This window comes from Ovis aries, chromosome 17, assembly GCF_016772045.2.
Source record: "Ovis aries strain OAR_USU_Benz2616 breed Rambouillet chromosome 17, ARS-UI_Ramb_v3.0, whole genome shotgun sequence".
NCBI lineage: Eukaryota > Metazoa > Chordata > Mammalia > Artiodactyla > Bovidae > Ovis > Ovis aries.
The window spans coordinates 70,301,729-70,319,000 of NC_056070.1; the positions used below are offsets into that span (position 1 = coordinate 70,301,729).

A 17,272-nucleotide genomic window follows, 5' to 3' on the forward strand; every position below is an offset into this window, starting at 1 on the left:
TGAAATAAGTATCTGCCTCCATAAAGGGATGTAGAGATTGCATAAGAATGTCTGTGAAAACCATGGTAGCTATTACCAATAAACAGAAGCACTGAACACCATTTGGGGTTTGGAAGAATTTGAAAAGCCCCCCCTAAATGGATACTTCCCAGCAGGGGCCATCGCACTAAGCCGCACATGCTCAGCCCTTTACATTTTACAAAAGTTCCCCCAGAAACTCTATTTTGTGCCCTCTCTGTTGCCCTAGGAGGCCCCGCGAAGGTCCGTAACACCCTTTATAGATCCCGGGACGCTCGACCGAGTTTGTCCTGTTGGGGAAATCACTAGGTGGGAAGTCAACTCTTGGGCTCGAACCTATTTCGGAACGTCTAGGAGGAAAAGGATTTCCTGCCCGGGTCGACGGCCCTTAGGAAGCGGGAAACGCCGTCCGGCATCCGGGCCAATAGGCCGCACGTGAGGCCCCGCCCCCGACGCGAGCCCCGGATGGGGAAGTAGCGCGGACACCGAGACGAGGCGGAGGCCCGGCCAGAGCGGCCCGGAGCGGGTGGGCGGGAAGGGGGCGGTGCCCCGGGGCGGAGCCACCGGAGCGGCGCGGGTTCTCAGGTGAGCGCTCTGTGGCCGGGGCGGGCCGGCCGGCGCCTGGAGATCCGGCACGGGATCCTCGCGGACTCTGCGGGCGTAGGAGGGACGTCCGGAGGAGGCGCGGGGGCCCGGCCAGGGGTCCGGCCGTCGGAACCCCGGCTTCAAGCAGGAAGGGGCTCCGGAGCTGCGGGTGAGTGGACCTGTCCGCCGGGGCCGGAGTTGGGGATCAGGAGGAGAGGGCCAGGGCCCCGGTTCAAATCCTGGCCCCACCCCCAACCTGCTGTGTGACCTTAGACAAGTCTCTGTCCGTCTCTGAGCCTCCGTGACATCAGTTCTGACATGAGGGGAGCTGTTACGGGTAGGAACCGCGGAGAGTTTGTGCAGATGGAGGTTTGGGGAGCGATCCTTCCTCTCTCCTCGCCCAAGACATCGGTGGCGGAACGTGAACAGTAGGAATTCTTCTCTGTCTCAGAGACCTCGGGCATGTCCCTTGCGCTGGCCCTCACTTTCCTCATCTACAAAATGAGTGTACCAGACCTCTTTTAAGGTCTCTTTAATGTGTGAGTGTTATTGATTTATACAGACGCAAGGTAATGGTGCCTCGTTCACTCCAAGTTTTCCCTTTAGGGTGTGATAGCATATCTCGGAGGTTGGAGTAGACCCTGACTTGAATTCCTTTTCGTTCCCAGATTGGTTGGTTCTGTTTGTTTTCCATCCCTCTTGGTATTTGGAGGAGTGATTTCATCCAAGGATTGGTGCCACCTCTCAGCTGAGCAAGAGCAGTGTTTTCACTGCCCCAAAATCAAAGAGCAGTTGCAAAGAAAACTCTGACATTCCAGCCTTTTTTGTTTGTATTTCACTGGCAGGGAGGCAAGATGACTTCTCTCCCCCAAACTTGGAACAGCTGAAGGAAACAACAGTACAAGATGAGAACAACAAAGGTCTACAAACTCGTCATCCACAAGAAGGGCTTCGGGGGCAGTGGTCAGTATTGACTGGTCTTTGGGGTTGAAGTTTACACTCTGACTCAGGAGACAATGGAGGCTCAGCAGGTAGCTTAACTGAGTTAGGCAGCAGGTGTGATACTGAAGTATTGAAAGGATAGCAGGACCAGAGAGCGCAAGCCCCTTCTAGAAGCATTTGCATTCTGCATTTTCAGGGATGTTGTGAGTATTTCCAGCTTACTCCTCTTCATTTGTTTGTTTTTGTTTTCAATTGATGTGTGGTTGATTTACAGTGTTTCCTTTAAGATGTATAGCAATGTAATTCATAGATTTATATTTTTTCATGTATTTTTCTCCATTGCAGGTTACTACATGGTGTTGAGTATCGTTCTGTGTGCTAGGTCCTTGTTGATTTGTTTGTGTTTTTTATTACATATTTACTGTGTATGTTCTATAAAATTCCAGTCTGCACTGGTTCGGGAGATAAGAGAAACTTATGTTCAATGAAAGAGAGGTAATAGGTGTGCATAAGACAGGTATGATCAAAGTAGGAACCTTTGCCTGGCTCTGAAGCACCATAAGTTGGGGCAAGACACAGCATGTTGCCCTCCATTAAACCTGAATCTGGGTATCAGCTCTGCCTCTTAATTTCCCTGTGACCTTGGGCAAGCCTCTAGTTTACCTTAATTACAAATTCCAGCTCTTTAGGGTAATTTCTCCATTTTTCTTAGCACGTTGAGATTATGAATCTGCAGAATAAGGAAGCACCTATTTATATGACTTTTTTTTCCCCTAGAGGAATAAATCTCCTTTATGTCCTAATAACCTTATTTACTTCAGGAATTGGAATTAACAACACAGTGTTTTAAAAATTGTGTTTTACTATATATGTGCTCAAAATCCCTGGTGGCTCAGATGGTAAAGCATCTGCCTGCAATGCGAGAGGCCTGGGTTCAATCCCTGGGTTGGGAAGATCCCCTGGAGAAGAAAATGGCAACCCACTCTAGTACTCTTGCCTGGAAAATTCCATGAATGGAGGAGCCTGGTAGGCTATAGTCCATGAGGTTGCAAAGAGTCGGACATGACTGAGCGACTTCACTTTCACTTTTATATCTGCTCCTGTATTAGAGATGTATAAGCCTCCCAAAGGTAAGGGCTGCCTAAAAGGTAGAATAATAGTTTCTATATCATAAGATCTTAAGGGTTCAAATTAAGTGATGTATGTAAAGTATTCAGCCAGGCTCCTTTTAGCTGCTAAATAAATGTAGCCATTGTAAGTACCAGGAAAAGGATATACCCGGCATTGCTATATTTAAAACATAATTTCTGCTAAAACCACAGTCTGTTGTTAGCATTGTACTTTGTATGCAGTGGAAGCTGCCTAAACCTTTGTGGAGCAGAATTGAACAAACAGAAATAACTTTTGACACAGGAAAGGAGAAAAGGATACAGTGTATACTCTGTATCTATTAATACAATGTATGCAAGTGTTCTTTTTCACGTGTGCAAGACAGTGGTAGATCCCTGCTGTACCCAGTCTGCTGTAGGACTATAAAGAAAAAAATCCATCCTACAGTATTACTCAGCCATAAAAACGATTGAAATGTCATTTGCAGCAACATGGATAGACCTAGGGAATATTATGCTTAGTGATTAAGTCAGACAGAGAAAGACAGATACTAAAAAACCAATACAAAACAAATGAATGTATATGCAGAACAAACTCTCAGACATATAAAACAAAACTTGTGGCAACCAAAGAGGAGAGGGAAAAGGGGAGGGGCAGATTAGGGGTATGGGATTAATGGATACGGACTGCTATGTATCAGATAGATAAACAACGAGGATATATTATGTAGCGGAGGGAATACACCTCTTATCTTGTAATAGCTCATAATGGTATATATTCCACAAAAATACTGAACCATATGCTGAGCACCTGAAGCTGATGCAGTATTGTATGGCACCTGTATGTCAATAAATAAAATAAAAATCAAATTGAAAAACATACATCCAACAACTATGTATTAGGTACATACCTGTACCAGTGGAGAGGGAAATGGCAACCCACTCCAATATTCTTGCCTGGAGAGTCCCATGGACAGAGGAGCCTGGTGGGCTGTAGTCCATGGGGTTGCAATAGTCAGATACGACTTAGTGACTACACCGCCTGTCTATACCAAGCATAAAGATTTTGAATATGACAAGGTTCCTTCTCCCTAAGGAGCTTTCAGCTTGTTGTGACATACATGCAAAAAGAAATGGTAAGATTAAACACTAAGGAATACTTGTGAGACTGAAAGTTAGAGGGAGACTTCATAGAGGCTTTGCTTTACATCTGTCAATGGAGACTGTATCCAAAAAGAAAGAGCAACTGGGCATTAACTCAGTACTTTGCTTTCCTAGGCTGAGTTCTTGTTGGTTCTGATTTTATCTGAAATCTGGACATATTTCTTTGTCATAATTTTAGCATGATAGAAGGATGTGTTGGGAATTCCCTAATGGTCCAGCAGTTAGGACTCTGTGCTGTCACTACTGAAGGCCTGGGTTTGATCCCTGGTTGGGGAATTAATATCCCACAAGCCATGTGACATGGCCAAAAAAAAGAAAAGAAAAGAAAAAAAGACCATCTTTCCCTAAAAGCTAAAACAGAGACAAAGAAAAAACAACAAAATACTATATCTTTATGATCCTGAGTGTGTTATATTTGAAAGAGTTCCCTCCCCCTTCCCCGAGCTCTAGTGTGGGGCAGGGATAGATAACCATATAAAATCACATCCTCTGTGTATTTAAGAGTCTCCTGTACCCAGCTCCAGACTGAAAAAGAAGACTCATTATAGATACATTATAGATACGCTGTATACGGATACACTGTATACGCTGTATACGGATACACTGTATACGCTGTATACGTACATTATAGATACACTGTATACGGATACACTGTATACGCTGTATACGTACAGTATAGATACACTGTATACATACTTTATAGATATGCTGTATATACTGTGTCCTTGCATCCTGTCCTCTGTCAAGTTATTTCTGTTGTCTGTTCAATTCTGCTATATGTGAATTTTTTCCCTGATCAAGCATTGCCCTCCAAGTCCAGGGTGTTTTATTTGGCTTGAGGGATGTGAGAAACAGTGGGTTTTGGAACCCTGGACTAGTAACCAGTCCTCGTGTACTGTTGTTGCTAGCTATCTACCTTTGGCAAGTTGCTTTATCTCTTGTTTTCTTGCTTCTGTTAGATCTAGAGATTTATTGTGAGGGTCACATTCAGACAGTATTTTGAATAATTCTTTGAATATTAAGTAGAAGGGATTGTGCTGTATGTGGGCCCCTGGCTGTCTTGTTCCTGGTGTATGACAGATGCACACCATTTGAGGAAGTAAAGAATTGCCCTAGACGCCTAACTCCCAGAGCGGAAGAGCTGCCTTCTCCCTGGGAGCAGTGGGCTGGCAGGTAAAGCTCTGGAGACAAAGGTCCCCGAACACCATCCCACTCAGCTGCTCACCACCTCTGGCTTCCTGTACAAATCCTTCAGTCAAGCTAAATTTCATTTATTTATTTTTGGCTCTGCTGGGTCTTCGTTGCTGCGCAGGCTTTTCTCCAGTTGCAGCAAGTGGGGCCTCCTCTCTAGCTGTGGACCGTGGGCTCCTCGTGGCAGCGGCCTCTCTTGTTGCAGGGCGCAGGCTCTGGGCTACGCAGGCTCAGTAGTCGTGCCATGTGGGCTCAGTACTGTGGCTCTGGGCTCTAGGCTCGATAGTTGTGGTGCACGGGCTCAGGGGCTCCCAGGCACGTGGGATCTTCCCGGACCTGGGATCGAACCCATGTCTTCTGCATTGGCAGGTGGATTCCTTACCACTGAGCCACTAGGGGAGCCTTAAATCTCAATTTTAAATGGAGCCTCCTCTGTGAGATGGGGTTGTCATTCTGAATGATGGGGTTGTAAGGACCCAGCGTGAGAACACACAGCAACCCACAACCCGCGTGAGTTGCTTGCTGCCTGAGATCCCTGAATTGTCTTTCAGACGATGAGCTAGTCATGAACCCCAAAGTATTTCCACACATCAAGCTTGGAGACATCGTGGAGATTGCCCACCCCAACGATGAGTACAGGTGAGCATCTGAGCAGGAGTAGGGGGCTAGCTGGGCAGCCTGCTGTTTCCAGGTGATGTGTTGTCTAAGGGGATGAAGGGCGAGATGGCTCTTTGCCTTGGGATAAAAATGTTCCTGCCCTCTGGGATTTGCTAGACCAATCAATCTTTTTAAAAGGGGTCCATTCTTTCTGGTTACAAAGCTGAGAGAACTCTGAACAATTCTGTAGCATTTATTCATTCCCTTGAATACAGTAAGTCTCTGACATACCAATGAGTTCTGTTCTGAGAGTGCATTTGTCCTTAAGTCCAATTTGTCCCTAAGTCCAGCGAAATTGGCCTAGGTACCCAGCTGACACAATTGGCTGTATAGTATGTGCTGTAATAGGTTCAGAACATTGGGCTGGCCAGTATTCGAGTTCTTCCGTATCCCAATGAACTTTTTGGCCAGCCTAATACTTTTTCACACAAATAATACATACATCAAAAACACAAAAAATAAAACGGATTTAATCGTACAGCACAGTACCTTGAAAACTACAGTCATCCAGTACAGTGGGTGGCACACGGGGGCTGGCACGCACATTCACATCTTTGGAAGTTCACAAGTTGAAGGTTTGGATGTAGGGGACTTACTGTACAAGTGCAGAGTTTGTTTCTAAAGGAACTCTCTCCTGTTCTTGTGCTGCCGGTTAGAATATGTCCAGAGTGATCTGTTTGTGTTTTGTGGGTGGTAAAAAAAAACTGATTAGTTAATGCTGACAACATCTCTTCTCTTTGTTGCTTTCTCCCCCACCCCTCCACCCCCACCACCTCTAGCCCTCTGCTTTTGCAGGTCAAGTCACTTAAGGAGGATTTGCAGAAAGGTAAGAATTCCATCTCTCTTCTCTAAGATTTTTTACACTTTATTGTTTCAGAAACTTTAAGAAAGCTCCCTTCACAATGAGGGCACAGTATGTCTCTCCTTATCAAATTGTGTTCCTGCTAATAAAAATATTGTCAGATACCAAAACTGCCAAGGAATCTCATTCGTCAGCACCTTGAGGGCACTAGACATTTTTAACTATGTTTAGGGACTTCCCTGGTGGTCCAGTGGCTAAGACTCTGTGCTCCCAATGCAGGGGGCCTGGGTTCGATCCCTGGTCGGGGAACTAAGAGTTCCCACAACTAAGACCCTGCATAGCCAAATAAGTAAATACTAACAAGAAAACAAAAACTATATTTAGGATCAAAAGGAAAGTAGAGTAAGCCCTACACTTAAACTCTAAAACAATTGTTGGCAAAGCATGCTTTTCTCAATATTATATTTTTTCACAAAATATTTGTTTCGTGTCTACACTGGGCTGGAGCAGAGGAAGAACATAGACCGCTGATTACCCGGCACTTGTGCAAAGCACTGAACTGGAGCTGCTTGGCATCTATCTGTCTTTTTCTTCCCACCAGCTCTTGAGTGAGGGAGGAACCTTTGTCTCAGTGGGATGAGCAAGTTTGCCTGGTGTTAGCAAGTGAAGGAGCCAGAGCAGTGATTCTATCAATACTAACTCAGTCTGAATCCAAATCCTTTCTTCTAATGACTATACCATGCTGATCTAGGAACTAAAATGTTAATTGATAGCAAATAAAATAATTCCTTAAACGGCACTGAAAAGAAAAAATTTTTTTTAATCTTCTCTAAAGGATTTTGATGTCAACCACTTTTTTATGTTTTAAATTGACGGGAAAACGTGTTTTCAAACCTAGATCCTGAGTGTCCTTTTTGCTCTCACCTCAGTGCTCTTGCCTGGAGAATCCCAGAGATGGGGGAGCCTGGTGGGCTGCCGTCTGTGGGGTCGCACAGAGTCGGACACGACTGAAGCGACTTAGCAGCAGCAGCCGCATCTCCTGCTGCCTATTACGTTCTTACTTAGCAGACTTCAGGGCTCATTGGAAAGTTTGTTTCTTTCTTGACTACCATCACCACTTTTACTCCAAAAGAGAAAGGGTCTCTTTCCTCTTCTCAATTTTCACAACCCTTTGAATTTTCTTGTGTTGCTTCTTAAACTCTTTTTTCTCTCTCTCTATTTCAGTCTGTCTCTCTCTCATTTTTTAATTGCTTGGCTTCAGGTCTTACTTCACCTGAACAGCAGAGAACTCTCTAAGTTTTAAGTTCCTGAAGACAGAAAACATGTCTTGCCCTTGGTAAAGGATCAGTTGTGTTGTTTGTTGAATGTTTGGGCATTTATAGATTGTGTGTGTGTGTGTGCACACACACACGCACACACGTGCCCTCAGTTGTATCTCATTCTTTGTGACCCCATGGACTGTAGCCTGCCAGTCTCCTCTGCCTATGAATTTTCTAGGGAAGAATACTGGAGCGGGTTGCCATTTCCTTCTCCAGGCGATCTTCCCGACCCAGGGATCGAACCCACATCTCCTGATTCTCCTGAATTGGCAGGCAGATTCTTTACCACTGAGCCACCTGAGAAGCCGTTTATAGATTAGAATGTATTTGCCTGGTTTTTCAGAATGCTCTATGTGATTCAGATTTCTTCTCTGTTTCAGAAACCATCAGTGTGGACCAGACTGTGACTCAGGTGTTCCGGCTAAGACCTTATCAAGATGTGTATGTGAATGTTGTTGACCCTAAGGTGTGTCTTTGTTCTGGATTTGAATATCTTATGGGGAATGATTAATGCCCTTCCTCAACAGTAGGTCTCTAAGGAAATAATGAGTTACTTAGGGCTTGCCTGGTGGCTCAGACAGTAAAGAACCCGCCTGCAATGCAGGAGACTTGGGTTCAGTCTCTGGGTCTGGAAGATCCACTGGAGAAGGGAACGGCTACCCACTCCAGTATTCATGCCTGGAGAATTCCAGAGACAGGAGAGCCTGGTGGGCTACCGTCCATGGCGTCGCAAAGAGTGAAACACGATGGCACAACTAACACGCCAAGTGTAGTGTAGACTATTCAATGTGTGGTCCTACATAGGTCGTTTAGGTTATAGACAGAGTGTACGTTGCATTGAAAGTCCTCCTTTTTTTAAAAGCTTGTCCTATCAAGGTTCTGTACATATATGTGTGTTTGTGAAGCTAAATATAAAATTCTCTATAAAATACTAAAATTTCTTTCTGTGTTCTCATTTTACTTTGGGCAATGATGCTGTAAAATTAAGAGGTAAAAAAATTCATTGTCCAAATGACATGATCGATATTATCTAGGGAAATAAAACCCAGCTCACTGTCACATTTCTGTACCAAAATCAGGACTAAAACACTGACTGTCTACTCTGGTGTGCTTTGCACTTGACCATAGTACAGTAGCTGTCATATCTGTTGGACACGTCCCTGTCTTCAAAAGCCTTCTCAGGCAGGATAAAATTCTGTTTCTCAGGGTTCCGCTAATGAATGGGCTTCCCTTGTGGTTCATCGGGTAAAGAATCTGCCCGCAATGCAGGAGACCTGGGTTCGATCCCTGGGCTGGGAAAATCCGTGGAGAAGGGAAGGTTATGCCCTCCAGAATTCTGGCCTGGAGAATTCCATGGACTGTATAGTCCATGGGATCACAAAAGAGTCAGACACGGCTGAGCGACTTTCACTTTCACTACTGAATGGTCTTCAGTGCTTGTCTTTTTGTCAAAAAGTTTCTCTGTGGTGAATGAGCACTATCTTCCGCCTGTAAAGCATGGCAGAGTAATGCAGAAACATACATCTGATTATCCTTTTTAGGATGTGACCCTTGACCTTGTGGAATTAACCTTTAAGGATCAGTATATTGGCCGTGGGGATATGTGGCGACTAAAGAAAAGTTTGGTAAGATGTGATTTTTTTTTTGTTTTAAAGTCTGTTACTTTTTTGATTATAACATAATCCATGTCACTGGGGAGATGTCTGTCTAGTTGGAAGAAGGGTGTAAAATCATTTCCGGTTCTAGCATCACAGACAGTTATTGTAGAGATGTTGTCTGTCTCCTTCCATTCTCTTTTCATGTTTTTTTTCATGCTTTGTTCTGCTTGTTTGTTGTCACAGAGTTTTACTCTGCATTTTTTGATCTGAATGGGAAAGTATAATATGACTTTACATTTAAATGGGACTTTGATTTTCAAGTTTTCACCTGACTTCATTTGCTCTTCATATCTCCTTCTGTGGATAGGCATTTATTACCCTGAATTTATATATATGAAAACTGAGATAGAGGGGTTGAGTGAGTTCCCAAGACGAGAAAGCTAGTAAACAGTTGACACTCGGCTGGAACCGAGATCTTGTTGCTTCCAGGTTAGACTGCTTTTCGCTTTCCCCTCATCCCATTTTTCCTTGTTTATTTATTTTTAACTGGCATTTTCCACCGAACACGATCAGTTCATCACAATTGCGAGCTGGTGTGGAAACTTCTCCTTTTGGACTCTTTGGCAATTGTGGAACAGCAAATCCTAAGTAAAATGTCCACACTGTATATTTTTAGACAGAGATATCTTTGCTTATTTTTTATTTGGTGGGAGAAGGTTCCGTTTTCTAAAATGAGAAGTAGATGTTCTATATGTAAATATAGGTGCATATGTGAGCGTCTATGACAAGTATACAGGGGAAGCTGGCCACTTACTATCCACCCAGTCTTCACTACTGTCTGTACCTGCCAAGCCCTTCAGAACCTACTGTTATACCCGCCCCAGCAGGTTTCCCTGTGGGATAAACCTATTGCTCCCATGTTAATTGAGTATCGGGTTGTTGGAAGAGATTAGAGAGCCAGGAGACTTTCTCTGTGACCTTTCATGGCCTCGATGTGTTGTTGAATCTCTCTCTCTCTCCACCTAGGTCAGCACATGTGCCTATATCACTCAGAAGGTGGAATTTGCTGGCATCAGGTAACTACTGTGTCACTCCTGATTCATCAGCTTGTAAACAGGAGCAGGATCCAGTGCAGTAACTGTTCTACATAAGGCCTTTGAGGCGTGTGGATATCCATATAATAAAACACACAGTAGGCCCAGGAGCAGACAGATCTGTTTGCTGGGCACACTGAAAGCCCATTGGAACATCTAGTTTGGGTGTTTTTCTGCTTGATCTGCCCAACTGCAGAGGATCTTCTGGAATATTCTCTCTGACTTGAGCTCTGATTCTTTGGTGGCCAGTCTCAACACACGTGTCCTGGTCGTGGAATTAACACTGTCAAGTACCACGTGTTCAGCAGATGCTGTGTGTCAGGCGTGTGCTAAGTATTTTTACATACAGTGCTTGTTCATTGTAGACAATTTGAAAAACAGGATAAAGAAGCAAGAGGAGGGCTTCCCTGGAGGCTCAGCGGTATAGAATCTGCTTACCAGTGCTAGAGACACAGGTGTAATCCCTGGTCCGGGAAGATCCCACACGCCGCCAAGCAACTAAGCCGGCGCAGCACGACCACCAAGCTGTGCTCTAGAGCCCAGGAGCCGCAACTACTGAAGCGCGCTCGTCATAGAGCCTGCGCTGCGCAGCAAGAGGAGCCGCTGCAGTTAGAAGCCTGCACGCCACAACTAGAGAGCAGCTCCTGCTCGATGCAGCTGAGAAGAGCCCAGGCAGCAGCAAAGACCCAGCACAGCCGGAAAAAAGAAGAGCTTAATCTCACAACAATGGCCGAAAAATACACAAAAATGAATTTAAAAAAAGCTGTAGGGGCAGAAGACACCATATTACTTAATAATGACACGGAAAATTTTCAGGAAAGGGGCTTCCACTGAGACTGCCCTGGTGGTCCAGTAGTTAAGACTGTGCTCCCAATGCAGAGGGCATGAGTTTCATCCTTGGTTGGGGAACTAAGATCCAGCATGCTGCATGGCCTGCCCAAGGAAAGATGGCCTCCACTGAGTAGGAAGGGACCCTGTGCCTTTATACTTCCTGTCTACTTGTGATGTTGCAATGGGTCTTATTTTTGTTGGAACTCATTATCTCAAAGCTAGGATTAGCAGAATTGTTCATCAGTGCTTTTTAACTGTTTTTGTGACCTGGGCCCTTTTGAGATTTGACAAAGTGTATGATTCTGTGCGCAGGAAAGATTGCATCACTTAGAGGGTTTGTGGGTTCCCCAAAGCCCTTCCTCAGATTCAGAGGTTGTCTGCAGACCCCTAAATCAAGAGCTCCTATTGTACAAATTCAGTGGACGCTGAACACTCTTTCTCTTGTGTTTGTGGCACTCTGGAAATCTGTAACTGACCAGGTCATTTGGGCGACAATGGCAGAGTAGAGGGCGCCGCCCTGAAGGCGCCTCCGTTTCTTCGTGCTTTATGGAGGACTCGTTATAATGTGTGTGTGTCTCCTTTCAGGGCACAGGCTGGTGAGCTGTGGGTCAAGAATGAGAAGGTCATGTGTGGTTATATCAGCGAAGATACCAGGGTAAGGTTGATACGACGCTTTTTCGGTTTTGTTTCCCCGTGTTGTGATGTCTGTAAGTCGTGAAATCAAAAACAAAACGGAAACCAGCAAAAACCGGATCTCATGATCAAGCTTGTGACCAAGCTACCATCTGCCCAACTGGAATAATACTGTAATAAAGCAGGGACTCTTGAAATTCTAGGGTTTTACAGTTTGATCTCTCTGGTTTGGGGGTGATCTTTGTTTTCCTTTGTTTAATATCAGAGGTAAAAATGGAGTGTCTAGGTCACAGACTTCTGTGCCCACTAATACACAGCAAAAGTTAAGCTGAGTAGAAGACTGTGTTGGTAAACCCGGAAAAAGACCTTTGCCAGGGAATCTCCTGTGACTCTGGCACAGTTGGGAAATTCCAAACTGACCACCTATGCACCATCCCCATGCTGGTGGGAATCAGGGCTCAATAGCTGTGGCTCCAGGGCTTTCCCCACCCTGGTGAAAGCACCTGTCTGCTCTTCCGTGTTCCCACCCACAGCCTCCCTTGAGAGCAGTGGTTCTCAACCCCAGGGTGATCATGCCTCCCCAGGGGTCTTTTGGCAAAGTTTGGAGACATCTTTGTCACAGCTGGGGTTGTGGTGGAGGATGCTGTTCAATCTGTTACAGCATGAAGCATAGCCCTCCAGAAAGGGAATCGCCTGGCCCGAAAGGGCAGTAGTGTTGGGGGGCTGTACCGGGCACTGTGGGCTGGTCAGTGTCCCTGGCTTCTACTCACTAAATACCAGTAGCTCCCACCCCCGTCCCCACCCCCTGCAAGTCACAATCTCCAGAAATGTCACCAGACATCACCAGATGTCCCCTGGGCAGGCAAGATAGTTGAGAACGTGGGGCAATTTTGAGAGATAACCACTCTGTCTTACAAAAAACTATTTTTGTAATTTGCTTATTTATATAGTGACAATACATATATATTTTACCCTAAGCAGTGTGTTACTCATTTTGCTTACTTTCGAGTTTTGTTAAAGAGGAATGAAAATGTATTCTCCCCCTTCCTCCCTCCCGCTTTCTCTTTTAGCTGTCTCGTTTGCACTCACTGTATCTTAAATCACTGATTAGGAGTGTGTTTGTCATGTCATAGGTTCTGCTCTGTAAGATAATGCCAAATTATCTTTCAAATTCTTTGGACCAATTTATACTCCTAGGTAGCCATATATAAAGCCTCCTGTTTTTTACTTTCTCCAATACCCAGTTTTAAAGTTTGAAAGTTTCTGCCACTCCAGTGGGCATGCATTGGTGTTTTACGGTGATCTTTCCCCCAGTTTTATAGCAGTTCACTCTTTTTTTCTTTTTTTTGTCTTGGCTGCGCTGCAAGGCATATGGCCTATAGTTTCCCAATCAGGGGTTGAAACCCATGCTCCTTGCAGTGGAACGGTGGAGTCATAATCACCGGATCACCAGGGAATTCCCTTAACCGTTTTTAAATGTACTGTTCAGTAGTGTTGAGTATATTCACATCATTCTGAAATAGATCGCCAGAATTTTTCATTTTGCGGAACTGAAATTCTATCCATCATTGCTTTTAATGCAGTTATGTTTTTGTTTATTGCAGGTGGTGTTCCGCTCTACGTCGGCTATGGTTTACATATTTATTCAGATGAGCTGTGAAATGTGGGATTTTGATATTTATGGTACTGTTCCTAAGTGGGGGTTGTAATGCTAATGGGGAGAAGTTTCTGGTTTCCTTCAAACTGGTATCATTCACTGTAATCTCTGAACATTCTCTGAAGATATGTCCTGAATCTTTATAAATCCTCAAATGTTAAAAATAAATATACATATTATATATGCAGTAAATTGTATGAAATGTAGTAAAGCATTAATGAAAAATCTGTATTCTCAGATCTTCAATTACTCTATAAGTACAGAATCAGAAGTCATAGAGGTAGTGGCTCTATGGCCAGGAACCAGCATCTTCTTTGATAACTTTCATTTCATGTTCTGTCACACACAGAAATCACCAAGTTTGTCTCATTTTATTAGAGTTACTATACTGTAAGTGGAGTATGATAAAGCTGCCATGAGGTGTGGATGCTTTGCCCAACACACCAGCCTCATGGTTGATGCAGTTCTAGCTTGTGTTTAGCCAAATTACAAATTAATTTTTCATGTAGGTCATCAAGGGTTTGCCCAAGAACAGCAGAAACTGCAAGTGATAATTCAGTGACTGCCCAGGGTCTACCCGATCACCTTCGAGCAAACATGAAGCATCACTATGAGGATACTTATATTGAACAGTTAGATGGCTCTCTCATCTTGAAGATACACTCTTTTTCAAGCATCAAAACTTTTTCAGTCTTTTCACAACTTTTTCAAATCTTTTTCAATCATGGGTTTTACCCTGAACCCATGACCTCTTAGTGAGTGAGGTAAATATTAAATTTGGCTCAGTAGAAAGTCTAGGTTGAAACCACTTTAAGGATAGAGCACCTTCTCTTTGACTAGTCCTATTCCTGTTACTTTACTGAGGGAAGAATTTGTAAGCAAGAAATAACGAGAATTCTCACCTTCTTCCTATTGTTTCTTTTCAGGGGATCTGTATTTTGAGAAAGCTGTGAATGGTTTCCTTGCTGATCTCTTTACCAAGTGGAAGGTATGTTTCTTCTCATGCACCAAGTCTTGCTGTATAAACATTATTCAGTACAGATTTTGAAAACGAACTATTTTTATTAATCTGCATTTAATGGAGGCACCAGAGCTAAAGTCTGATTGATGAGACTGCAGATTTAAATTACCTTGATCACTTCAACATGGTGAAGTGTTCTTGTGAAGAACCCAGAGCTAACATCAAAGTCAGTGGTAGCAGACTGAAAACTTTCCCCCTTAAGTTCAGGAACAAAATAAGGACGTTTGCTTTCACCACTAGAATTCAGTGTAGATGGTGACTGCAGCCATGAAATTAAAAGACGCTCGCTCCTGGGAAGGAAAGCTGTGACGAACCTAGACAGCATATTAAAAAGCAGAGACATCACTTTGCCGACAGAGATCGCTGGAGTCAAAGGTGTGGTTCTTCCAGTAGTCACGTACAGAGGTGAGAGTTGGACTATAAAGAAGGCTGAGTGCCGAAGAATTGATGCTTTCAAATTGTGGTGCTGGAGGACAGCAAGGAGAGCAAACCAGTCCATCCTAAAGGAAATCAATCCTAAATATTCACTGGAAGGACTGATGCTGAAGCTGAGGCTCGAATACTTTGGCCACCTGATGTGAAGAACCAACTCATTGGAAAAGACCTTGATGCTGGGAAAGGTTGAAGGCCAAAGGAGAAGTCGGCAGAGGATAAGATGGTTAGATCGCATCACTGACTCAGGGGACATGGTTCTAAGCAAACTGTGGGAGATGGTGAAGGACAGGGAAGCCTGGCGTGCTGCAGTCCATTGGGTCACAAAGTCAGGCATGACTTGGGGACTGAACAACAACAATTCAGTGTTGTACTGGAAATCCCAGCCAGAGCAACTAGGCCACAAAAAGAAAGAAAAAGAAGGCATCCATATTGGAAGAGAAGAAGTAAAACTATTTTTCTACACAGATGACATCCTATATGTAGAAAACCCCCCCAAAATCCATTAAAAAAAAAAACAAAACTATTAGAGCTAATGAACAAATTTAGCAGAGTTGCAAAATCAGCAGACAGATCATTTGTATTTCATCAACAGCGAACCATCTGAACAGGAAATTAAAACAAGGAATTAAAAATTTTAAAGAGAAATAAATTAAAACTTCCATTTACAAGAGCAGCAGAGACATAAAACACTATGTAATAATTTCCCCAAGAAGGTGTGAGGTCTGTGCACTGAAATCCACACAGTGTTGCTGAAGGAAAGACCCGAATCAATGGAAACATTGCATGTTCACAGACCAGAGGACTTACTATTGTTAAAACAGCAATACTGCCCAAGGGCTTCCCTGGTGGCTCAGACGGTGGAGAATCTGACTGCAGTGGAGAAGACGTGAGTTTGATCCCCTGGGTCAGGAAGATCTCCTGGGGAAGGAAATGGCAACCCCCTCCAGGATTCTTTGTGGGAAATCCATGGACAGAGGAGCCTGGTGGGCTACAGTCTGTGGGGTCGCAGAGTTGGACATGGCTGAGTGCCTAAATAACAGCCGCCGCCGCCGGATGTTGCCATGTTTTACCTATATCATCCCACTGAATCCTCTCGCTCGTCACTCTTCACAGATAGGGAAGGGACAGCCGAAAGAGGTCAGGTACCCTGCCTGGGATCAGTAGCCTGCAAAAGCAGAACAAGAATTCTAGTCCTGTTCCATCCGTTCCCCCGGTGCTCTCCTGGGATCATAACCCCCAGGCCATCCTGTCTGTTTCTGTAATCCTGAGCCACGTCAACCCCGTTGTATGTCGCCTCCTCCGTCACACATGAGTTGAGACGCTCACATGCCCATGCCAGCCCCCCGTCAGGCATTTTTTCTGAGTTGGAAGCTGCATTTGGAGTGCCAGATGTCCAATAAATGAGTTGGTGGCTAGTGAAGGTGTGCCCTTGGCCCTGTGGCTTGTATTCAGGAATTTCTGTCTGCCTGAGAGAGAGCTGTGAGGAGCGTAAGGTGACGTGCAGTGTGCCTTATGTTTTCTTCCTCATATGATGACTGCTGAATCGTGCAGTCAGTAGGCTGAGTTTGAGTCGAGGTTGGTTAGTGTGGGTTTCTGTTTTCAAAGACCAGGAGGAACTGATACTGAGCTTGCTGACTCCCTGGTGCAGGCCAAATTTCATGCCGTCTGTAAACACCCTACTTCTAGAACATTGAACTCCCGGTTGCATGGACATGTCTATTCTCACCCGTCCCCATCCCAGTCCAAAGGTCATTCTCTGCCTTGATTTCAACCCCTGCATCTCAAGCAGCATCCAGTCCCCATCCCGTGACCCTGGAAGTAGGCGGGAGTGTCTGGTTCTGGCATCCCACTACCCTAGGTTCTGTTCTTCTCTAAACCACAGTCCTGAACAGGTTAAAAAACACCATGAAGCAGGTATAAATACCAGGATCCTCTGACAGTGGGCTGGTCTGTTGCGCAGCGCAGCAAGGAGACGGCACACCACCTTATCGGTGATCTGCAGCTTTTTGTTTGTGTTGGCTGTGCTGCGTAGCTCGCAGGACCTTAGTTCCGCAATCAGGGATGGAAGCCGTGCCCCCCGCAGTGGACGCGTGGAGTCTTAACCGCTGGACCACCAGGGAAATCCAGTGATTTGCAGTGACTTCAGATGACTTTCCCAAGGTCATGTAGTGGTCAATTTCAGGGCCACGAGTCAGCCTAGCAGTCTGTCCCCTGTA

The 17,272-nt window shown here is 44.7% G+C and overlaps 1 protein-coding gene and 1 non-coding gene across 8 annotated transcripts in view; both read left to right on the forward strand.

The window, feature by feature from the left end:
- The first annotated feature begins 569 nt into the window (after positions 1-569).
- DEPDC5 (DEP domain containing 5, GATOR1 subcomplex subunit) overlaps positions 570-17,272 on the forward strand; it is a 73,588-nt gene continuing 56,885 nt past the window's right edge. For 6 of the 7 annotated variants that reach the window (XM_027956821.3, XM_027956824.3, XM_027956822.3 and 3 more), the window contains exons 1-10: positions 570-772; positions 1,449-1,566; positions 5,561-5,648; positions 6,446-6,492; positions 8,168-8,253; positions 9,329-9,412; positions 10,412-10,461; positions 11,896-11,965; positions 13,548-13,626; positions 14,527-14,588. In XM_027956821.3, the coding sequence (XP_027812622.1) occupies positions 1,509-1,566; positions 5,561-5,648; positions 6,446-6,492; positions 8,168-8,253; positions 9,329-9,412; positions 10,412-10,461; positions 11,896-11,965; positions 13,548-13,626; positions 14,527-14,588 (624 nt within the window). In that variant the 5' untranslated portion in view covers positions 570-772; positions 1,449-1,508. The other variant, XM_042234094.2, reaches the window with a different exon arrangement.
- On the forward strand, positions 6,705-6,777 carry TRNAG-CCC (transfer RNA glycine (anticodon CCC)). The gene has a single exon. It is a non-coding gene; the product is annotated as a tRNA-Gly (tRNA).